A 20,893-nucleotide genomic window follows, 5' to 3' on the forward strand; every position below is an offset into this window, starting at 1 on the left:
TTATCAGGATTCTGGGATGAGACCTGCAACCTGGAGTGTCTGATTTAGGCCTCTGTCGGGGCGAGCACTTTTGGGCTATCTGGGAGAGGAATGTTTTCCGTACCTGCCACCCCAAGTCTCTGAAACTGACGTAGAGCTCATGCTTCTTACACGCCTGCTTCTGATCAGTACTGCTGTTCTCTGAGGAAGAAGACATACACAGAGAGAGATTATACCTCAACACATGCGCTATTATGCCATCCAGCTACGAGAGTGACTATTTACTGCATTCAGACCCCAATTAGACAGAGATGATAAAGAACAGAGCTAAACAGAATCCTCATACAAAACATCAACGTTTAAACAATGGCTGAAGGAAATCACCTCCAGATACAGCAGCAGTTTGGTAATTGTTTCAAATGAATGGGCCACCCTGCTCAGAGGTCACTGTGCTGGGCTTGAGTTTCCACTGGATGGAACAGATGTGCACACAGAGCAGGCTCGCCCCTTGTTTCATAACTTACTCTCTTTCCTTTCTCTTCACTCATTTCAACATTTCTTTCCCCCTTTTACCCCGATCCACGTGTTAAAAAAAAAAAAAGAATCGTCTGTTTTCTATCTAATGGTATCTCTCTCGCTTCCTCTGGTGACCTCTGGGGCTCTGTGGTACATTAGTTCCTGAGAGTGGTTCACATTGGAAATGATCATGAGTGACTGGTTCTCATCATCCAGTTAAAGACCGCTGGTATCCAAAGTTCCAAACAGGCCCATTTGGTCCATGTGTTGTGGCCCCGGTTGCCCCACAGCACACCGCAGATGTGTTCTGCCATAAAAGCCTGCGCTGCCTTACCTCCATGCAGGGAACTTGGCCCCAACTGCTATGTAATGCTTGTGTAAATAAACAAAGACAGCAGAGGGATATTTGAAGCTCAGGCATTACAGTCTAATGTTTCAGCGCTTCACATAAACACAGCCCGCTCACACCTCTAAAACAAAGGCCCCGAGTATGCATCGCTTGTTTTGTCCTGCAACAATCACATCAGCTCCAATGGCATACTTTTGTCGGTCCGGATGTGTTGTGTATTTGTGGATACATGTGTTTGCATGCCAGTGAGTGCACACTGTATGTTTGGAGAATTCACATATGGTCCGACCAGTCATCTGCGGCCCATTCCATGGATTCCTCGCTCAGCCAACAAAAGAACAACACAACCACATACATCAGTGTAGACTATATACAACACGCACACACACACATTGCGTGATTACCTGCAACATTGGCCACTCGCAGCGCCTCTTGGCTCTTTGTCCCTTTGGAGCGGTTGGGGTTACGCTGCTTGGCCCCCCCTTGCGCTGAGCGGATGCTTCGCAGGTGCACCTCAGTGGCTTTGAAGAAGGCCACCATGAAGGGCTGTTTATTCTGAGGCCCACTGCGACCAATCAGCCCGGCCACACGAGGGTTGATGCTCTCTCCTGTAGGGGGAGACAGAGAGAGCAGCACAACAGGTGTTGGCATCACAGAAATCTAGATTTTATTCAAACAATGCGATGTGAGAGGAGAAAAGGAATGCTTTGGAAATCAAATAAATGTGTGCCCACTTGGTGTGCTGGTGTTTAGAGTTTATTTTGCATGTGTGTGGTCGTCCCTTTGCTCGCTGCAAACACTTTTGTCTCTTTTACAAATGAGATTTTCCTCTGTGAATTCCTTTCCCTTTTTCTCATCCCTTCTCCACCTCTGAAATGCCAAGAACAAATGTAGCACTGAACATCAAAGCCTCTCTCCTTGTGCGTGAGTGCGTGTCTGTGTGGGTGTGTTTGTGCATGCTCGTGCATGTGCTCTCCTGCAGTGCCTATCTACTTCTCACATAGAAGAATGTGTGTCTGATCGCCGTTATGTGGTAAATCAAGGCTTCTGGTCGCCGCTGGCGACGGGATGTCCCGTGTGCCTGTCTGTGCATGCTCACCCATAACCCTTCATACACAAACACACACTCATGGATACAGCCTCTCCAGCACTCCTCTCTCCGATATGAAAGCAGTACAGTGTCTGTTTTCCTCAGCTAACATGTAATATCCTGCCATCCTGTAAGAGATAATATTCTCAAACACACTCTTGTACTTCACACTGTTTGCTGATAAAGTTCTGCACTGACTAACATCCGAGCCTTGTGATGACAAACTGCTGCTGAGATGTTATCCTTTTGATAACACAGTGTATTTTCTGCATGCCTGCTAATGATGCTGAGGGTATGACGGATGGAGACGGGGATGGATGACTGATGATGAATGATGAGGAGCAGGGTTTGATTTATCTTTGCTGTGTACACACGCAAAATGAATCAACAGATTCTTTGGCGTGTGAGAGAACAGCCATGATGTCAATACATGATGTAATTTGGATGTTTGTTAGAAATCCAACAACATCAACTCCACATTACAGTGACACACACAGTTAATTTGGATTTGTTTGACCTCAAGAACAGAGTTAACTTGTTGCATTTACTTGTAAGCTTCTATAAATGCTATCAGCTACACAAATCTAGCATTACGTTTTACACTTTATTTTGCAGTTTTTCCCTTAAAGAGTAACTTCAGTATTATTTTACCTGGGCCTTATTTTCACATGTTTTCTAGCTGATTCAGTTAAAGTAATTACCACCAGCTATCAACCAGTTTCCACTAAGGGATACTTTAAAATGTAATTAGAGTAAGAATAAGCAAGATTTTAAAGGGTACCTCTGGTATTTTAACCTGGACCGTATTTTCTTATGTTTATGTGTCTATCACAAGTCACTTATTTGAGAAAGAGTGATGCAGCCAGCAGTGGCGAAAACCGGCTGTAACGTAACCAGTCGGGGCATTTGTGCACCGTCAATTTACATTCACTTAAAATTTTTTTTTTTTTTGCCAGAGATAGACCTTGTTGTCATAGAGTAAGATCCTTTTTGCTGTACACAAACAGCCAAACCCAACAGATTCTATTTAAATGAACACCAATTTTATCATCGTAAAGCGCACTTAATTTAAAGCTGAGAGAAACAGAATGAAACTCATAAAAGGTGTATTACTTCATCTCTCCACTGTTCCAACAATCACCATCTCTGGTTTGGTTGAAATACAACCTCTGATTCATCCAGTTAGATGTGAAAATATTCTGACTCCATACATGCTGAAATGACTGTTTATTCAAATGGAGTCTGGTGGGTTTGGCGATAGTGATTTTGGGGCTGCTTCTAGTTAAACAAAAAGGATCTGTCTCCTTTGGGATCCTTTCCATAATGTTGTTGGACACTTAAAAAATCAATCTGGCCCTGTCAGTGGCAAAAACAAACACTTTCAGTAGATGTAAACTGACAGTGCAAACATGCACTTTGATTACAGCCTGTTTTCATGGCTGCTGGCTGAAGTTCTCTTGCTTAGTACTGGACCAGTTTAAAAAATCGTTGTCTCCATTAGTCAATTAGACAGTTGTATGCCTCTGCACAACTGTCAAGTTGCACTTACAGTTTGCATCCATGTCCATGAAAACATGGACCCCCTGGCGTCGCAGAAGATCCGCACAATCAGCACAGTTTCAAGGTGGACACCCAAGATTAGTCTCACCAATTCAGTAGCTCACCAAATATCTCCCCTTCTGTTCCTGAGATATGATGCTGAATAATGGCCAGAAAAGTGTTTTTGGAGAACATTACAGTGTTCACAGTGTTTACCTTTGACCTTTTGAAAATGTCAGCATTTCTTCGTTTCATCCTATGAGACATTTTTGTGAAATTTTGTCATAATTACATAAGAATGCTTGAGGTATGGCCAAAAACATGTTTTGTGAGGTCACAGTGACTTTTGATGATGAAACTCAGATCAGTTCATTCTTGAGTCCAAGTGGACCTTTGTGGCAAATTTAAGGAGACTCCCTCAAGGCCTTCTTGAGATATTGCTTTCATAAGAATGAAACATATGCAAGGTCACAATGACCTCGACCTTTGACCACCAAAATCTAATCTGAGTCCAAGTGAATATCTGTGCCAAATTTGAAAAAAAAAAAAATATATATATATATATATATATATATATATATATATGTATATATAATATTAATCCCTCGTGGTGTTCTTGAGATACCATGTTCACAAGAATGAGACAGACAAGGTCACAGTGACCTTGACCTTTGACCTATGACCACCAAATTAAATCAGCTCATCATGGATTCCATGTGGATGTTTGTGCCAAATTTAAAGAAATCTCCTTGAGATATCATGTTCACAAGAAAGGGAAACTGGTGGATAACTGGTGGTTACTACTTTAACTGGTTAAGCTACTTTAATTGATACTTACAATACTTAAATTCAAATGAAGATGGCTCCCATTTACCACTAAGTAAACCTTTGCAATCTAAGTTTAATAATTTATTGTGGAATTCTTGTTTACACTGTCAGAAAGGGTGTTCATTAATCTTGTCACCTTGTCTTTGCACCTTTTGTTTTTGTCCTTTTCTGATCTGTTTTCTTCATCTTCAGCTTACTGTCTAAGTGCCAGGGAACAGACCCATCTGTGTGACACTCACCATTTGTGCTCTCCAGGGCGAGCTGTAGACCCAGGTTCCTGCCAGGGTTCAGGACCCAGTGGTTACTGGTGGCTGTAACATCAAACACCAACCAGCCCTCCTCTGCTGCCCAGATCACCCGCGAGTCCAGCAGAAACAGGTCTGACTCCCTGTAGAGGACACAGGAGATAATAAAGTCAGAGATGAGCACAAGTCAACAGGGATTATATGCACAATTGCAAAAGATAGGTTGAAGCCATGTGACAGGGTGTAAAGCTAAGTGACCGAAGCAAAGTAATGGAGTGGAGAGAGGGAGTCGGAGGAGTGTGACGGAGTGAAACGAAGAGGAAGAGTGATGGAGCAAGAAAGAGAGTGAGGGAGGGAGGGCTCCAGATGGTGAGGCCCAGGGGAACACTTCATTTTCTTAATTGACAATAATGGCTTTATAAACGACCGGTCCTTTCATACACTACACACAGTCCATCACTGGCTGGAATTTTGTGGGAGAGCCAGAAAGCCAAAGACAGCGAGAGGGAGAAAAAAAACACAGCTGCGCACGAGGAAAAAACTGTGTGAAAATTAGCGGGTGAAATAGTGCATATCCAAGTCAGTCCTATTGTCCAACGCTGAACTCTGGATTTTCTACTCTTTCACCATCAGAGACTAAAATCCCTTGTTCTTCATGTGGCCATTCATGTATCCCGACCTATTTTCTGACTGGGCGGATAGTGTGTCACAGAGCTCTGGTTCATTCATGTACCCAGGCCCGTCCCTGGCAGAGGAATAAATGACTGTGTTGTTCCCTCTGGACAACAGAAACCTTTAGGAGGGGTTGAGGAGAGCAGGACATGGGCCATTCCTGAGTTACATACACCTTCAGGCCGGCCCAGATTAGCCACATGGAGAAGCTGCGGTTAAGACCTGCTCTGATTGGAGAAGATTCTGGATAAGGACTGCGATTAATCCTGACATTCATCATTGATAAATATGAAATCTTTTAACTAATTAAGTAATTGTCCTGTCAATAAAATATAAGAAAATAATAACAAATGCAATTATCAAATACCCGGATCCTAAGGTGACTTTAATTTACAAACATTAGTCCAAAATCCAACGCTATTCAATTAACAATAGACCCTTTTCACAAAGACATTTTCACATATCGCAGTAGAAAAAGCACTGATGTAAATACTGTGCTTTCCGTCTATGACAAGTTGAAGTGTCTGCTGTGAAAAAGGCTGATGATGTAAAACAATTATTCACATTTAAGAAAATGGAAATGTCAGCAAATGTCATCTCCTCCAGATAACTAACTTTATCATAAGGAATGTAGCCGGACTGTGACATAGATTTATAAGGGCTCGTACACATGCCGCATCTTTCAAATGCCTGGAAAGCGCGAGGTCAGGTGCTGGGTGCTACTCTTTGTGCCTACTCTGTGCCAACTTTCAAGGACACTAAAGCAGGTTGCATCTGATGTTGCTAAGTGGCCACAGCCAGCACCATATCATAGCCTCCTTACCAGAAATCCTGAGTGCAGAGCTGATCTTTCCTCTTGAAAACAATGAATTTGAGGGCGCAAAAGACGCAGCATGTGCACAGCTCCTAAAGGGAACTGGATACAGCGATGGAAGCAGGGCCTTGATTGTTCCTATGAAGCTGCTCAGTGGCGCTTAAAGCCAAAAAGTTTGAATTTTGTGTGCTTCTGCACAGCATGGCCCATAGAGAAAGCACAAAAGAGACTTGCATAGGCCAAGCACGTAACTTACAGTTTAGCCCTCCACTACCTAATTAAATCATGCAGCTCTTCTAGACTTTCCAAATGCTATCAGACCAAATGGATCAAATCCTGATATTGTGATGCTCAAAAAATTCATCCTCTGATTAACAGATGTGTTTCTCACAATGTAAGTCTATGGGAAAATTTTGTTTTGGGCCCCATGGCATCATGTGAAGCACCTGGAAGTTGTAATTTCACAATTTGGGTATACTTCCGGGTGTGACATTAGTGGGATCTCCCGCATCGTTGGGCCCTTCAAGCAAGCACACTAGGGTTCCCTTTAACTCCGCCTCTTAACAACTTGGCGTCATTCACATGAATGAAAGGAAAATAACTATGTATTCAGATATGAGTAAATTTCACAACTTTTATGACGTAATGATTTAAATATGGGCTATTTAAGTGTTTGCACAGGCGGAGTTGAAAAAAAAAAGAAAAAAAAAATCCACAGACCTTTTTTCCTTTACAGACCTCTCTTTCACAATGTAAGTCTAAGGAAAAAATGTTTTGGGGCCCATGACATCACATATGCCATGGAAGTTGTAATTGCATGGTTTGACCACTACGTCAACTATGTCCACTTGAGGCTGAATCCAAAAAGAAATAAATCCCAATCGACCCCAATGTTAAAATGCCCAACTTTACAGCAGAAATAAACAAGTTACAGCCTGGTACAAAAAAACAGTTTTGGTCACTGAATATGTGAACAATCAGGACAACTGTACGAAGGGTGGAGCTTTTTATAACTCACCAGGTTACATTTTACCAAGGCCCAAAGTTAAACATATTTAAGGGCAGGGCTGCTTGAGTTACAGATTATCTGTGAGTCAAATCCACTCCTTGCTCCTCCACAGCTCTCGTCCAAATACGGTCGTTTTGGCTCCAAAAAACCAAGATGACTATGGCCAAAATGTCGAACTCGAGGCTTCAAAACGGCAGCCCACAAACCCAGAGTCCAGCCCATGGGCGGCTGTGGCTCAGAGGTAGAGCAGGTTGTCTACCACTTGGCAGTTCAATCCCTGGCTCCTCCAGTCCACATGTGAAAGCATCCTTGGACAAGATACTGAACCCCAAATCTCAGTGGCTGTTTCATCAGTGTGTGAAAGCATGTGAATGGTTACTGAGTAGCAGGTGGCTCCCTGTATGGTAGCCTCAGCCATCTGTGTGTGAATGGGTGAATGTGATATGTAGTGTAAGGGTGCTTTAAGTGGCCAGAAGACTAGAAAAGCACTATACAAGTGCAGTCCATTTACCCAAGGGTGACATCACAGTAGCTACGTCGCTTATTTATACAGTCTATGGTGTGAACGAGCTTGTTGGTTTACAATATTGAAATATACATTGTTGATGCACAAACATTAAACCATAAACCCATGCTTACCTATCAGAGTGTTCCTCTAACACCTGGTAGACGCTGATGCGGAAGGTCTCGTTATCGAAACGTTCGTGGATGAAGTCTTTGTATATACGAAACTCGGCAGCAGTGACCGCCTCGCCCTCTGGGATCCGCGATAGGTCGAATCTGAACTCTCGGTGATGCCGCCGCACTGGTAGGAACTCCTTATCGTGCTCCACTGCAAATAAAAAGTAAAATATTGGATCATCAGACAGATGGTAAGTTAGCAGGGAATGTTTCTGCTTTTCACATGAGCTCTTTTCTTCCCTCGTTCATCAGCAGGGATACACAATACATGCAGGAAGACACGGAGGGTTGATGCGGCTTCATTTGAAACATAAATGTTTTTTTGTGTGGTATTGAGTTTCATCTTTAAAAGAAACAAAACATGTCTGCAAAAGAGGTCAAGAACAAACTTCTTTTCTCTCTGATTACCTACTATTTATTCTTCCTCTACAGTCCATCAACCCTCAGTTGTTAGCAAGGAGCTGACATAGCTTGTCAGACTCGGGGCCAGTCCCAGATTAAAAACATCTATAGATATGCAGTACATATGTTGGCTTATGATTGAAACATTCATGAGGACTAGCACTAGGAGCAGTGCATCTGGCGCACACTGAGCCATGATAGAGAGATGCAGGCGGACTCTGACAGCTTTATGAGCCCCTTTCTTCTCCCTCTCTTCCTCTCATAGCCCCAGAGAGTCATCCAGTCTGCCCTTCATCTGGTTCTCATGAGTTGGGGGCTCCATGTTTGGTGTACCCCATCCCCTCTTCTCTCTCATCCCATCATCCCAACCCCAAGACGTGCCCCCCCGACCTCGCTCCTCTCATGTCCCAGCAGGACATCCCAGGGGTCAGCGCCTTGTCTCTCATCATCTCCTGGCTCACCCTCCACCTCCCTCTTTATCAACTGTCAGGGAGACCGCCCACACATACTCGCATCCATACAAACACATTCATACACACAAACACACTTAATGCTTTTTAAGTTTGCAACAACCATAAAAGCAATACTTGAGCTACCCTGACCCAGTGGCATTTTGGGCAGTTGTTTTGTCTTGTCTTGATCCTGTCCTCTTTCTATGCACCGTAGTTCAGAGTAGAGATTGTGAGATTCCCTCTCTCCCCTAATTATATAGCACTTATCAGAACCAGAGATAATAAAGTGCTTGATATGTCATTGCAAACTGAATCTTAAGGTTTGGGGGTCGGACTCCCCGAACATTCATGTATCCAAAGATGAACTGATTACATGAAAGAAAACTACGAGTCAACAGCCATGCTAGCAGCTCTGCAAGCCTGTAGGCACAGCGGGGTTTTAAACTGAATGCTGTCATCAGCATGCTAACATGCTCACACTTAAAATACCAGCATGCTGATGCTGAGCATAGTGTTTCAGCATTCTAACATGTGGTACTTAGCGTTAAAAACAAGTGCAGGTATTTGGTCATAAACCAAAGTATTGTGTAAGTATTGTATGTTGGCCTGATGATGAAGCAGCATAGGATAACTATGGCTGGGTAATGTTTAAAAATCTAAAATACCAATACCAATACTAATAGAGTACTTCATTTGATACACATAAGCCCCTTTTACACCGCCAGATTTTCCGCGAATGTTGGCCCGTTTTGCCGGCAAGCTGCAAGCGTTTAGACACACAGAGCCGGATTGGCGAGTTGATCCGAGCTGCCCAATTTTCCACCTAGTAGGGTAGACATGTTGGCGGAACCCTGTTAGTTTAAACAGACCAAGGCAGCCTTCCGCAATGGGAGGGGCTGTTGAAGACGCGGCACATGCGACCCACTGGCCATGGATAAACAGGAAACAGCTGATAGCAGGAGTTAGCGAGCAGCTAGTAGCAAGAGGGAAACACAAACCTGACAGACACTGTAAAGATGAGCAACTGGGGAGACAAGGAATTGTGCGCCCTCCTTGCCCTCGCAAGCGAAGATGCCGTTAACCGTCAGATGACGGGGACGGTGAAGAACAGGCCAACTTACAAGAGAATTGCTGAAGGACTGATCAGCCGCAGCTTCCCTCCCACGTCACTGTTTATGTCACACGCTGAGCTACACATTTTGTTACTTGCTCACGCCCCCCCATTGCCCCGAAAAAGGCGCATTCTGTATGAACAAAAGTAGGTAGGTGGCATTTTGCTGCACTCCCCGATTTTGTTTTTATACTGCCAATGCTGAAAAAAGACTGATTGGGCTTTCCTGCAAATTTGCATAATTCCTGTTTAAAAAGGGCTAGAGTTTGAATGGAGTGCTTTATAGTTAAGCAATACTTTTAGCATTTTGGTGGCATCTCACAGATTGTATTAACGGTAGCTGCTGGTGCTGGAGTGTCCGTGCAAGTAGTATGAAAAATGAAGCCAACATGGATCTTCCAAACACTGCAGTTCTTTGAACGGCCACTTAATGCTGGCTCCAGAAGCCAGTCGATCCCCATAGACCCCCCTGTTAAAAATGAAAATACCCAACTTCATAGCAGATATAAACATGTTTACAGCCTATAGGGGTTAAAGTTAAGCGTTATTAAAGGCGGGCTGCTTTAAATGACAGTCTGTCTGTCGATAGTGTCCTTGGCTTCTCAGATCCACCCCTCGCTCCTCCACAGTGCCAGCCTCTTGTTTAAATGTTGTCACCTCTGGCTCCAAAAAAACGAGATGGTGTCAGCCAAAATGCCAAACTTGAGGCTTCAAAACAGGAGTCCACAAGCCAATTGGTGATGTCATGTTAGCTAAATCCATTATTTTTACAGTCTATGGCTCCGTGCCAAAGACAGCTGTGAGAGTCCACCCAGCCACACACACACAGGACACACACTTGACCCACTAACTGTTAGCATCACATTGCTAACAGTTTACCAAGTTTACCAACAGAGTCCAAGCATTTCAGTGCCAGTGTGAGTTTACTGGTGTCGTGTAACAGCACAGTGTTGGATGCTGGGGGTTGTCTCTCATAAAGGTGTCCACCTCTGCCTCTGGGTCTTTGCTTGTTGAGGGGCACTGTAGTCGTCTCTCAGGAACAACATCATCGCATTGCCCTGGCGGTATCGTACATCAACCACATGCCCCTGCAGGGCTGAGTCACAGCTGGTGACAGAGGACACTCCTCTCCAGCAGCACCTCTCTCTGCTGTCTTCATCAGCAGCCATCCATCAGCCATCCACTGTCACTTGACAATCCTTTATCAAAGTCGACTGCCTCTAAACTCGGCACAACTTTTATTGGATCTTTACCGAGCTATCATCTCACTTATGGACAACACACACACACACACACACACACACACACTACAATTCAAAAGAATTTCTGAAGGCAGCATACTTGTTCTGCACCAGCTGTTTGTAATAAAAGTGCGCAATGATGTAAATGTTATGCATGTTTCACTGCTAGTGCGAGTTATTTCTTTCACTGCACACCTGCCTCTTTGTCCTCCTCGGCCCTGTTTCCCCTCTTCCCTCTTATGCAGTTTTCCCAGTGGGCTCTCTAACCTACACCCCCTTTCATTTATGTCTCTATTAAACCCAGTTGCTGAAGGACATTATACAAAGGCAGCACTGTGAGATGATTGGCCAGAGCAGGAGTAAAGAAAGGATCTAATTACTCTTCAGTGAGGGACAGCTCTGCTCTCTGTTGGCCATTAGATGGCCTAGCTTTAGGCTCCCATTGTCCTCGATCTGCTGCGGACACACATTGGACCAGTTTGAAAAGCTGTTTGAGTCTTCCTGAAAACAATGGAGGTAGGCCTTTATCAATTTCACATCATCTGTGCTGCAGAAGTCTAAAGCTACACCTGAAGCTAACCTCACCCTCCACACTCCACCTGACTCTATGTCACTGTATTCTCGCCCAGTGGTTGCAACCTTTTGGGCTTCTGACTCGTTAAAGTGTGTAGGATTTAGTGGCATCTAGCGTTGAGGTTGCAGAACTGAAATTTCCCCAGTGTCCAATGCATGTAGGAGAGCATAAAAACGTAAATGTATCTAGAGCCAGTGATTTGGTTTGTCCGTTTTGGGCGAACAACATGGCAGTGGAAGAGGCCCCACTTTGTATGTAGATATAAAGGGCTCATCCTACAGTAACAAAAACACAATGATTCTTATTTTTAGGTGACTGTACACATACAAAAATAACGCTATTAATATTATATACCATTGCTGCCAAAAGATGCCCTTACATCCTACACACTGGACCTTTAAAAAGCGTTAGTTTTATTTCAACAAAAGTGAGGACTAGCGTTTTTATTTTCATCGATCCAATTACTTCGTGTGTTGTTGCCCTTTTGCACATTTTTATTTCTCCTTCACATCTCTCTGCTCCAGGGCCTGTTTTTTCTTCCACCACACCAGGGACCTCTCCCTCCTCCTGCAGCCCAGCGCAGGTGCACTCCCTCTGGGGAGAAAGCCAGACCTGTTCTTTAGCCTCCGGAGCAGCCGCCCGCCCCTTCACTGTAAAAGCTCTTTATCTCCGCTCGTGAGAACAGCTGGATGCTGCTGTGAAACTCCCACACTAACTATTTCTCTTGCACTGCTTTCCATTTCCACTCCTCAATGCACAAATTTCATGTAAGAGAAAATGAGAGCAGCCTACAGAGTGTAGCTTTAGCCCGTGTCTTTGTCTCTGTGTTTCTTTCTCTGTCTCTTACAGGCCATTACAGCAGTATGGCAGTCATTAGATGAGGGGAAGAGGCACAGTCAAAGCCAGGCGGGTGCATTTATGACTTCCTCTGGGAGGAAGTGAGTAGCCATCGCCCCACCTGTGTCACAAACATACGCACACCACAAACATGGGGAACACACCCTCTCATGGCTTATGAGCCCTTCATTCTGAGGAAGTCAGCTGCTGCTCCTCTCACACACACACAACTATCACAAAGTGTTTCCTGTGAAGCGAACGGTCTTGTGCGTCACAGCACGGTAACACAATCATTATGGGTTTCTGTAATCCATAATTAGAGATGCAACAACACACACATGCAAAGAGACAAACACACACCAGCACATAAACATACACGTACACAGTGAGCTGCTTTTATCATTTGGTCCGACGTCTTATTTGCTTTTTATACAAACTGCTGAGGATGCACAGTCATCCCACATCATTTGACTTATGCGGGCCACACACGTGCGCAGCAGCACACATCAGAGATTTCGGGATGATAACGACTTCTCCCACCTCCAAACCTTCTGTGCACCTGGCAACCAGAGTTGCTATGGTATGAACACTGTGTTAGCATCTTTCAAGATTTATGCTTCCCAACAAGGCGTACGGCTTCCTTATCACGTCCTCCACTGACAGCCTGCTAACAGCCAAAAACTCTGATCTTTATCCAGAGAATGATCAGCTGTGATTTAAGGTTCACTTTTTACAGCTATGATCTCTCAATTTCATTTCATTTACCGTATCATTTACCAAATATCATTTGTGTAGCCAAAGCTGGATATACTTAACTTATCAAACTTATCTTATACTTATCAAAGGTTACATGTTCCTTTATTACAATGAACAGTAGCACAGCAGTTTATTGTGAGTCTATCCAACACACATCATCCTGCCACTGTAAATACTCGCAGCTGAGAATAGTCCCTAACAAACTCTAGGCCTGGAGCCATACACTCTTTTTTTGGGCTCCAGTGTTTCAGTAGTAATCAACAGCGACTGTTCAAAGCTTTTGACAATTACGATAAGAAACATTTTCCAAAAACCTTGGTGTGTTGTATGCACATCTTAGTCTCAATGCGTCTGGTTACACAAGGTCATATCATGCAATTTTTGTGACATAATAACAGACAATGAAACAACGCCCACAAAGCTGGGAAACAGTAGCAGATGCTCAGAAACAGCAAACTAGCTCCAAGATTTGAGATTTGTAGTTGTGAGATTCAGTGTTTCTGTTAACACAGATTAGACACAGCAGTTCCCTTGCCACACTCTACTCGGCGAATGGTCAGTTCAACATCTGTCTGCTAAGTACAGGCTTACACAGAAAGCTGCAGCTAACATCCAACACAAAGATATTAAATTGTCCCAAATAATGCCAAGCCCAAAGACTCGGCACCAGACTTTAAAGAAAAACTGACACAGTGACCAAACGCTGGAATTACAACTTTGTCACGTGATGCCATGGAACCCAAAACGACTATTTCCCAGAGACTATCATTGTGAAGGACAAGTCTGTTAATCAGGGGATTCATTTATCTGAGCATCATTAACACCATGAAATGACCCGTTTCACTATCAGGATTTGATACATTTGGTCCGATAGCATTTGGAAATTCTACAAGAGCCAAACGATTTAACTATATTATCCCAATTCAAGGTAGCGGATAGGTAAACTGTAGGTTATGTGCTTGACTAGTGAAAGTCTCTTGTGTGCTTGCTCTACAGGCCCAACAATGCAGAGGCACATGGGAGTCGAATTTTTGGCATCATGCACAACTGAGCAACTTTCACAGATATGAACAGGGCGCAACCTCTGACGCTGTAACCTGTTCTCTTTATACATCCATGACTCTCACCAACACAAAATCGTCTCGACCCCTCGTTAAACCCGCATTAACAGTTAGTTACAGTTAGCTGTGTGACGCTAACAGTTAACCCTGTCACTTTGCATGTGCAGGCAGTGTCTCATCAACCTTCCCAGCGCAGAGCAGAGCTCAAAAAACTAGTAAATCAATATGTAGCAGTCAAAGTTGATATCTTGGCATGATATAAATCAGTGTATGGGAAACATTAAGATTTATATTTATTACGTGTTCTTTATTGGACCTTTTTAAATGGAGAATATCCTAATCCCAGAACTGAAAATCATATAGCTACCCAGTGAATGAACAGTCAAATATTCGGCCCTGACAAATACACTATTTCCTCCTGTTTGCTGTGTGAGCGTGTTCAGATATGGACGAATGCACTGTTGGTTTTAGTGTCAGGGGATTTGTTGACAATAACAAAAATACAGAACATCACCAGCCTTTAAAATCTTTGTGTCTCCTCTTGCATGTCCCTCCCTTCCTTCTCCCCTCCTTTCTCCCTCCTCTCCCCCTCTCCTGCCGGGCCAGTAGACCTAAAGACACTTCTCCGACACCTCAAGCTCCGGAGCAGCAGCGGCCAAAGCTGACGGCTCGAATTAGCCCAAGCGTCTGTTCGGCACCCTCACACCCCTCAGTCCCGCCTTGCACGCTTCCGCTGCTCCGCAGGGGGGAGATCTCACCCCTGGCACCCCTCTCACTTCTCTCAACCAACAGCTTAAGCTCCCCCCCTTCCTCTAATCCCACCTTCAGTTCTCTTGAGATAACTGTGCAACCATTATCTGCACCTCACTCTGCATCCCTGTAGAGTCCATTAACTCCAACAGCACACCTGATTCCCCAAACCAGTGACTAGAAAAGCAGTAAGTCAAATGAGGGTCAGGTCACTTCATCTGGAAGTAAATGAAGGGGACTGCAACACTACATAGAGTCATGCAAAATTTGACTGATGCACCATAATGATCTGTCTCTTTCTGTTGCTCTTACTTCAACAATGTTTTAAGCACAGTACTGGGAACAAGTAAGTCATAGTTTCCGAGCGTTAAAAGGAGCGAGAGGAAGAAAAACGGAGTGCAAGGAAGGGACAGATTGCTCAAGATGTTTATCCTATAAAGAGCAGAGAGGGTTTGATCTCTTGGGTACCGGGTGACTACCCACAGTAGGGCGATTACCACGTTAGGAAACATCCTGCCCACTGGCGACTACTGATGACATCATGCCTGTGTGATGTATTTGTACTGCTGTAGGCCCTGACAGCACTGGCTCCCTGGGAAAGGGTCAGTGGAGTTTCATGCTATAACTTACTCACACTTAACGATCATTAACTCACCACAGAGTGTGTGTGTGTGTGTGTGGGTGTGTGTGTGTGTGTGCACGATCACGTACACGTGCCTTTGAGCCTGTGCGCAAGTAAAGGCAGTAACCACAGGAAGAAGAGTCTTTACATTTAAGACCTGTGGTCAGACCAAACTTTTCTGCGTTCTCTAGCTCGAGGGCCACAGAGAGGTCTCAGATTATACTCAGCAGCTTCGTTGACCTCTTTCTCTCCCTCTCACTGCAGCCATCAAACATGCTTGCCCTCTGCACCCGTAAACTGTAGTGCTGGGTTCCACCTCATGCTTCGCTGGGCATCATGGACCAGAGATTTATACTGGATATGTAACAGCCTGGAACTCACAGGAATGCATCTGACTGTAAAGCCTCTCTCTGGCGCTTACAAAGCACCCGCGCAGCAGCTGTGCTGAAGGGTCGGTTCATCCAAACTACAAAATCACCTCTACTGGTATTGAACCATGCAGGTATATTTGGTTTGAAGGTATAGTTCAACATTTTGGGAAATACGCCGATTAATCTTCTATCGGAGAGTCAGATGAGAAGAGCGACTCTCATAGGTATATCACAATATCAGAAATTTAGCAGTTGATACCAATACCAGTGAAATTCCACGATTCTTGACACCCAATTAAAAACCACAGTAAAAATCAAAAACAAAACAATAAATCCCATGTACTATATTGTATTATTAATCCCTGATGATCTGCGTGATTACTAGTCTGTGTGGGTTCATGGGATTTTGTGGGTGAGGAAACAGTCTACAGTGTATTAACATACTTTTCCTTCATTGCTGTTGCTGTTCAGCACTTGTACATATAAAATGTAATGGTTGGTCTATGTTGTAGGCTACTTGTCCCGCCCCTCCTCCACTGTGATTAGATGGCTGGTTAAAAAGTGACAGGGATGTGCGCAACATTTTTCAACTCTCAGCAACCACAGTAGACGCTCAATGCCTCCTCACGCTGCTGGAGTTTGTAGCATAGTGTAAATATGCAGTGCTCTGATTGCAAAGAATTATTAAGACGCTGGCCTCAGGAAAACGCTTTTCTTTTTGACGAATCGAAGTGAAGCTGTCGCTGCAGCTGCACTTGTCGCTATCTTCCCGGGCCCTCAGACAAACAACCCAGCCTGGCAACAAATCTTTCCCAGTGGTCACTGGTGGTATTGCAACGAAAAAAATCCCCTGCAGCCCAAAAAGCATTTTCCCCATACACCACCATTGTAAAAGACATATGACAGGACACCTTGAACCATAAACAAGGTCAATTATGACTTTCTATTTGGAATTTTTGAGCCATGGTGGTTTTATATTTGTTAAACTTTCCTCAAGATGAGAAAAGTGATTTAAAAATCTGTGACGTCATCACAATGTAGAGTCTTTCAGTCGAGCAGGAACTTGTGGGAGAGGCCAGTGGGAGAAACACTACTGCACATATTCAGTGGGCTGCATAACTCAGGAGTAAACCTGAAGGCTAGAAAACTTTTTTGCCATTAAAATAAACAGGTGCCATTTTGGCATCTGGTATTTAGTTATTATTAAAATGTATGCGTCTTCCACCCGTCTTCTATCCTCTTCCAGTCCTTCACTGCTGTTCTTCCGTGTTGACAGGCGTTCCTCTTCTTCCTTTGGCATTCAGCGACAGACTAGAAATGTTGTTGGTGCATATGCTGCTCCGTCAGTACCGTCTGTCCCTTTTCAGGATTTTTGAATCGACTTGGTATTATATCGGTATCACTTCTCATGTCATCCCTACACTCTAATATCTGTCCATTACATATGCAGCTGGAGCAGCTGGTTAGCTTAGCATAAAGACTGAAAACAGAAGGAAACAGCTAGCCTGGCTCTGTCCAGCCTACTTAATTTAATATGTGCATACCTACCTACAGACACAGCTGGTCTAGGTGTTTCCCTCTGTTTCCATTTTTGTGCTAAAAGTTAGCTGAATGCTGGCTGCAGCTTCGTATTTCATGGACAGACACAAGGGTGGTGTCGAGCTTCTCGCTTAAAGCTAGGCAAGAAAACGAATAAATGTATGTTACCAAAATGTCAAACTATGCCTTTAAAGTGGAAAGTTCTTGAAATATCTATCTCTGAGCTTTCTGTGCCCACCCAATTTAATTTGCTCATGGTGCTCACAACATGGAAAATTATATTTTTAAAAATGATCACCAGATTCAGTGTTACTCAAGAAAAGACACACCATCTGGTACAATTTCTTCAGTACCAAAAGTGGTACGTGAGATTTACAATGTTTATATTTTTTTATATTTATATTTTTATATTTGGGATGAGCCTCTCTGTGAGCCACAGTGGTGAATCTGAGGAGCCCACACTGCAGTGATTGAAAGTCCTGCAGGACAAATTGAGTCATCTCCGAAATTGGAGCTTAGACATCATCATGTTTCCTCAGAGGTCTGTCAAGAGAGACTGCACATCAGTGAAAGGCAACGGTGACAACAAAGAAACCACATCCTAAATCTTCAGCGGTCATTGTTCTGCGGTGTGATATAATGTGTTGAGAGACGGGGATGGAGGGGTGTGGAGAGATCTGTGCCAGGCAGTGAGGGATCTCTCTGCACTAATGCCACATTAACCATCTGCACTTCCTCTTAACTGCAGGATAAAACAACTCAGAGACGTGGAACCACAGCCATTCAGTTTCCCCCTCTCACTCTTCCCCTCATCCCCTTGTTTTTATGTTCTTTAATTTTGTGGCCACAGGGGCCACACCCTCCTCGACCAGCCAAGCCGCCTCTTATTATAGACCTCAGGAAAATTCACATACAATACGCACATTGGCACAAAAAGACACACAGATTTCCCCGGTGTCTACATAAAACTTTTTACAATTTCCTCCTGCATCCCAGAGCGGCATCTTACGCACACAAGATGGGCACATTGGCACCCTGATTTTAACAGCTTGTTGTTTATTTTGTTTAATTACAGCCCCTTGCTTTTTAAAATAAACAAAATAGCTGTAGAGGAAATACAAGAGAAACACAGCTGCAATGCTTGCCTAGATAAATAGAAACTTGCCACATGCAGTTCATATTCAACGCTGCACAGATGCAAAAATTTCATCACTTATCATAAAAACACTTGCATACAGTTGTTGCTTGGCTTTTTACAAGCTTTGATTTGGCTGTTGGAACCTGTTGAGGAATCTGGTCAGTATTACGGGCTTCCGCTAACGCAATCTTCCGCTAGGAGAGCTAACACACATCACACAGTGCAGCTGGTGACTGGGCAGGGTGAGTGGCTCGAAAATAGTGTTTTACTATGCACAAACACACACATAACTGCCCTAACACGAATGCTCTGAAGCACAGTATGTTCCCACAAGAAAAAGGAATAAAGAAAGAAATGCACTGGGTTTAAAGAAATGCACGGCATCCACTTGTGATCCACCTTTCCCGTCTCCTTTTTCCTTTCCTTCTCCTCTCATCTCCTTCCTCCTCTCCCATCTGCCCTGTCAGTGCCCCAGTACCAAGCAAAGAGTGCTGTATTTGTTTTTGCAGGAGCAGAGCTGTTGGTCCCAGGATCTCTGGCTGTGCTCTGGCCCACATCTGCTCTCTCAGCTTCTCTGCTTGGTACCCGCCGTCATTGAAGTGCAAGGGAGTCTTATGTGCTGCCGGTCACTGATAAGGCAAGGCCAAAGTAACCCAGATGAAAGAGAAGAAGCTAAACGGGTGGAAATATGATTCAGTCTGTTATCCACTGCACTTTTTATAATCACACAGCTCACTTTAATGTGTCAGTTATTCCTCCTTCTATATGCATTTCGCAGTAGTCGCATATCTAAAAGGCAAATTGTGTGAGTTTGTTGGGGGACAGACAGAAAAGAGAAAAAGTCAAAATTATTAGAAAAACTAAAATGAGACCAACATTCCTGGCAAGGAAGGAGCCCCGTCCATCATTATAGCCGAGTTAGAACACCCGCTGCTTAGTACATCTGGGCCTTTTGACCACTCGCCACATTGTCAAGTCCCACCCGCAGAGTGTTTCATCATCCCTCCCAGCAAGTGCCTCAGCCTGGCCAAGAGCACAGAGCCTCTGCTATGTACATCCAGATGTCATTCTGGACTCCTGGGTTCAACAGGTGAATCTGAGAGATAACAAATGGACAAAAAAAAGACAAGATTCTTCTGGGTCTCTGCGGCTGTGGGCTTTGTAAAGCTGCCTGAAGCTTAAGAGGAGAGATTCTTTGTCTCCATTTGTGGTATTTATTTACACACCAGACCTCGGTGTAATACATCAAACCGCGGAGAGCATTAAGAGAAATTACCTGACAGGAAGGCAGGGCTATCTGTACCAACTGTTACATTCCTCTGCTTCTGCTCACTCCCTGTCCAGCAGAAGGCAATAAAACATGCACTCAATAACACTAATTAGCTCCAGAAACATTCCTCTTGGGTAAAAAAAACACTAAAGTGTATGTGCGGTTCTCTTCATACACGTATGCATGCGCTTACGTACACTTTCAGTTCACTGGGAGTGTACACAGAAGCGATTACATAAATCTACAGGAGGAAGAAAAGCGTACTAACAGTGTCAAAGACAAGCTGTATGCACACAGAGGAATGACTCGCCCTCAACACATACTTGTGTTTTAATTTTCTGGCCCTCGTGTGATGAGAAGTCTCCTCGGACACATTTTGGGAAGCAGCTTCTAGTGTGAGATGGAGAGACCGAGATGAATCCATGAAATTACAACTCAACTATGGACAAAAATTATGTGTGTGAAGGAGTGAGAAATGTAGTAGAGAGAAGGAAAAAGCTGTGTTTTGGGCTCTGAGAAGGTGTGTGTCTGAGTGTGTGTGTGTGAGAGAGAGGTGGGGAGTGGAAAAACACACAAAAGAACTTGAGAAAGTGTTGAAATGTTTTATGTCTGGAAGCACGGGAGGTTGAAACCCCTGGAGGTGAGGGCCAGAGCAGGAGATTGGAGACTAAACACCACACAACACCACTGGGACCATATGATAACTACCTAATTAAAACTAGGAGGCCAGTGCTGATAATCAATACTGTTGGTTCAGGAGGGTAGGGAGGGAAATTTGGTATCAGATGGACCTGCGTGTGGGACAGATCGGAGACAGGGCCAGACATGACGGTGGAGGTCGAGATGAGGGGACTTGTTGGACTCTGAAAAGATAAAGTTTCTCTGCGCAGCTGCTTTGGCCTGCAGACACAGGGAAACATCTGTATTAACCTCAACACCATGGGCAGCCCACTGTGAAGAGGAATGCAATAAAAGAGGAGGGTGGGGAGGGGCTGAATGAACGGGAGATATGTTTTTTTTAAGGGAGATATTGAAGGTATTCATTTG

The 20,893-nt window shown here is 44.0% G+C and overlaps 1 protein-coding gene across 1 annotated transcript in view; it reads right to left on the reverse strand.

Moving 5' to 3' along the window:
• bmp7b (bone morphogenetic protein 7b) overlaps nucleotides 1–20,893 on the reverse strand; it is a 34,970-nt gene that overhangs the window by 6,020 nt on the left and 8,057 nt on the right. The window contains exons 2-5 of the mRNA XM_078169908.1: nucleotides 7,681–7,873; nucleotides 4,541–4,689; nucleotides 1,249–1,452; nucleotides 104–180 (exon numbers count right to left, since the gene is read on the reverse strand). Of these exons, the coding sequence (XP_078026034.1) occupies nucleotides 104–180; nucleotides 1,249–1,452; nucleotides 4,541–4,689; nucleotides 7,681–7,873 (623 nt within the window). The remainder of the gene's footprint in view (nucleotides 1–103; nucleotides 181–1,248; nucleotides 1,453–4,540; nucleotides 4,690–7,680; nucleotides 7,874–20,893) is intronic.

This window comes from Epinephelus lanceolatus, chromosome 8 (assembly GCF_041903045.1).
Source record: "Epinephelus lanceolatus isolate andai-2023 chromosome 8, ASM4190304v1, whole genome shotgun sequence".
Taxonomy (NCBI): Eukaryota; Metazoa; Chordata; class Actinopteri; order Perciformes; family Serranidae; genus Epinephelus; species Epinephelus lanceolatus.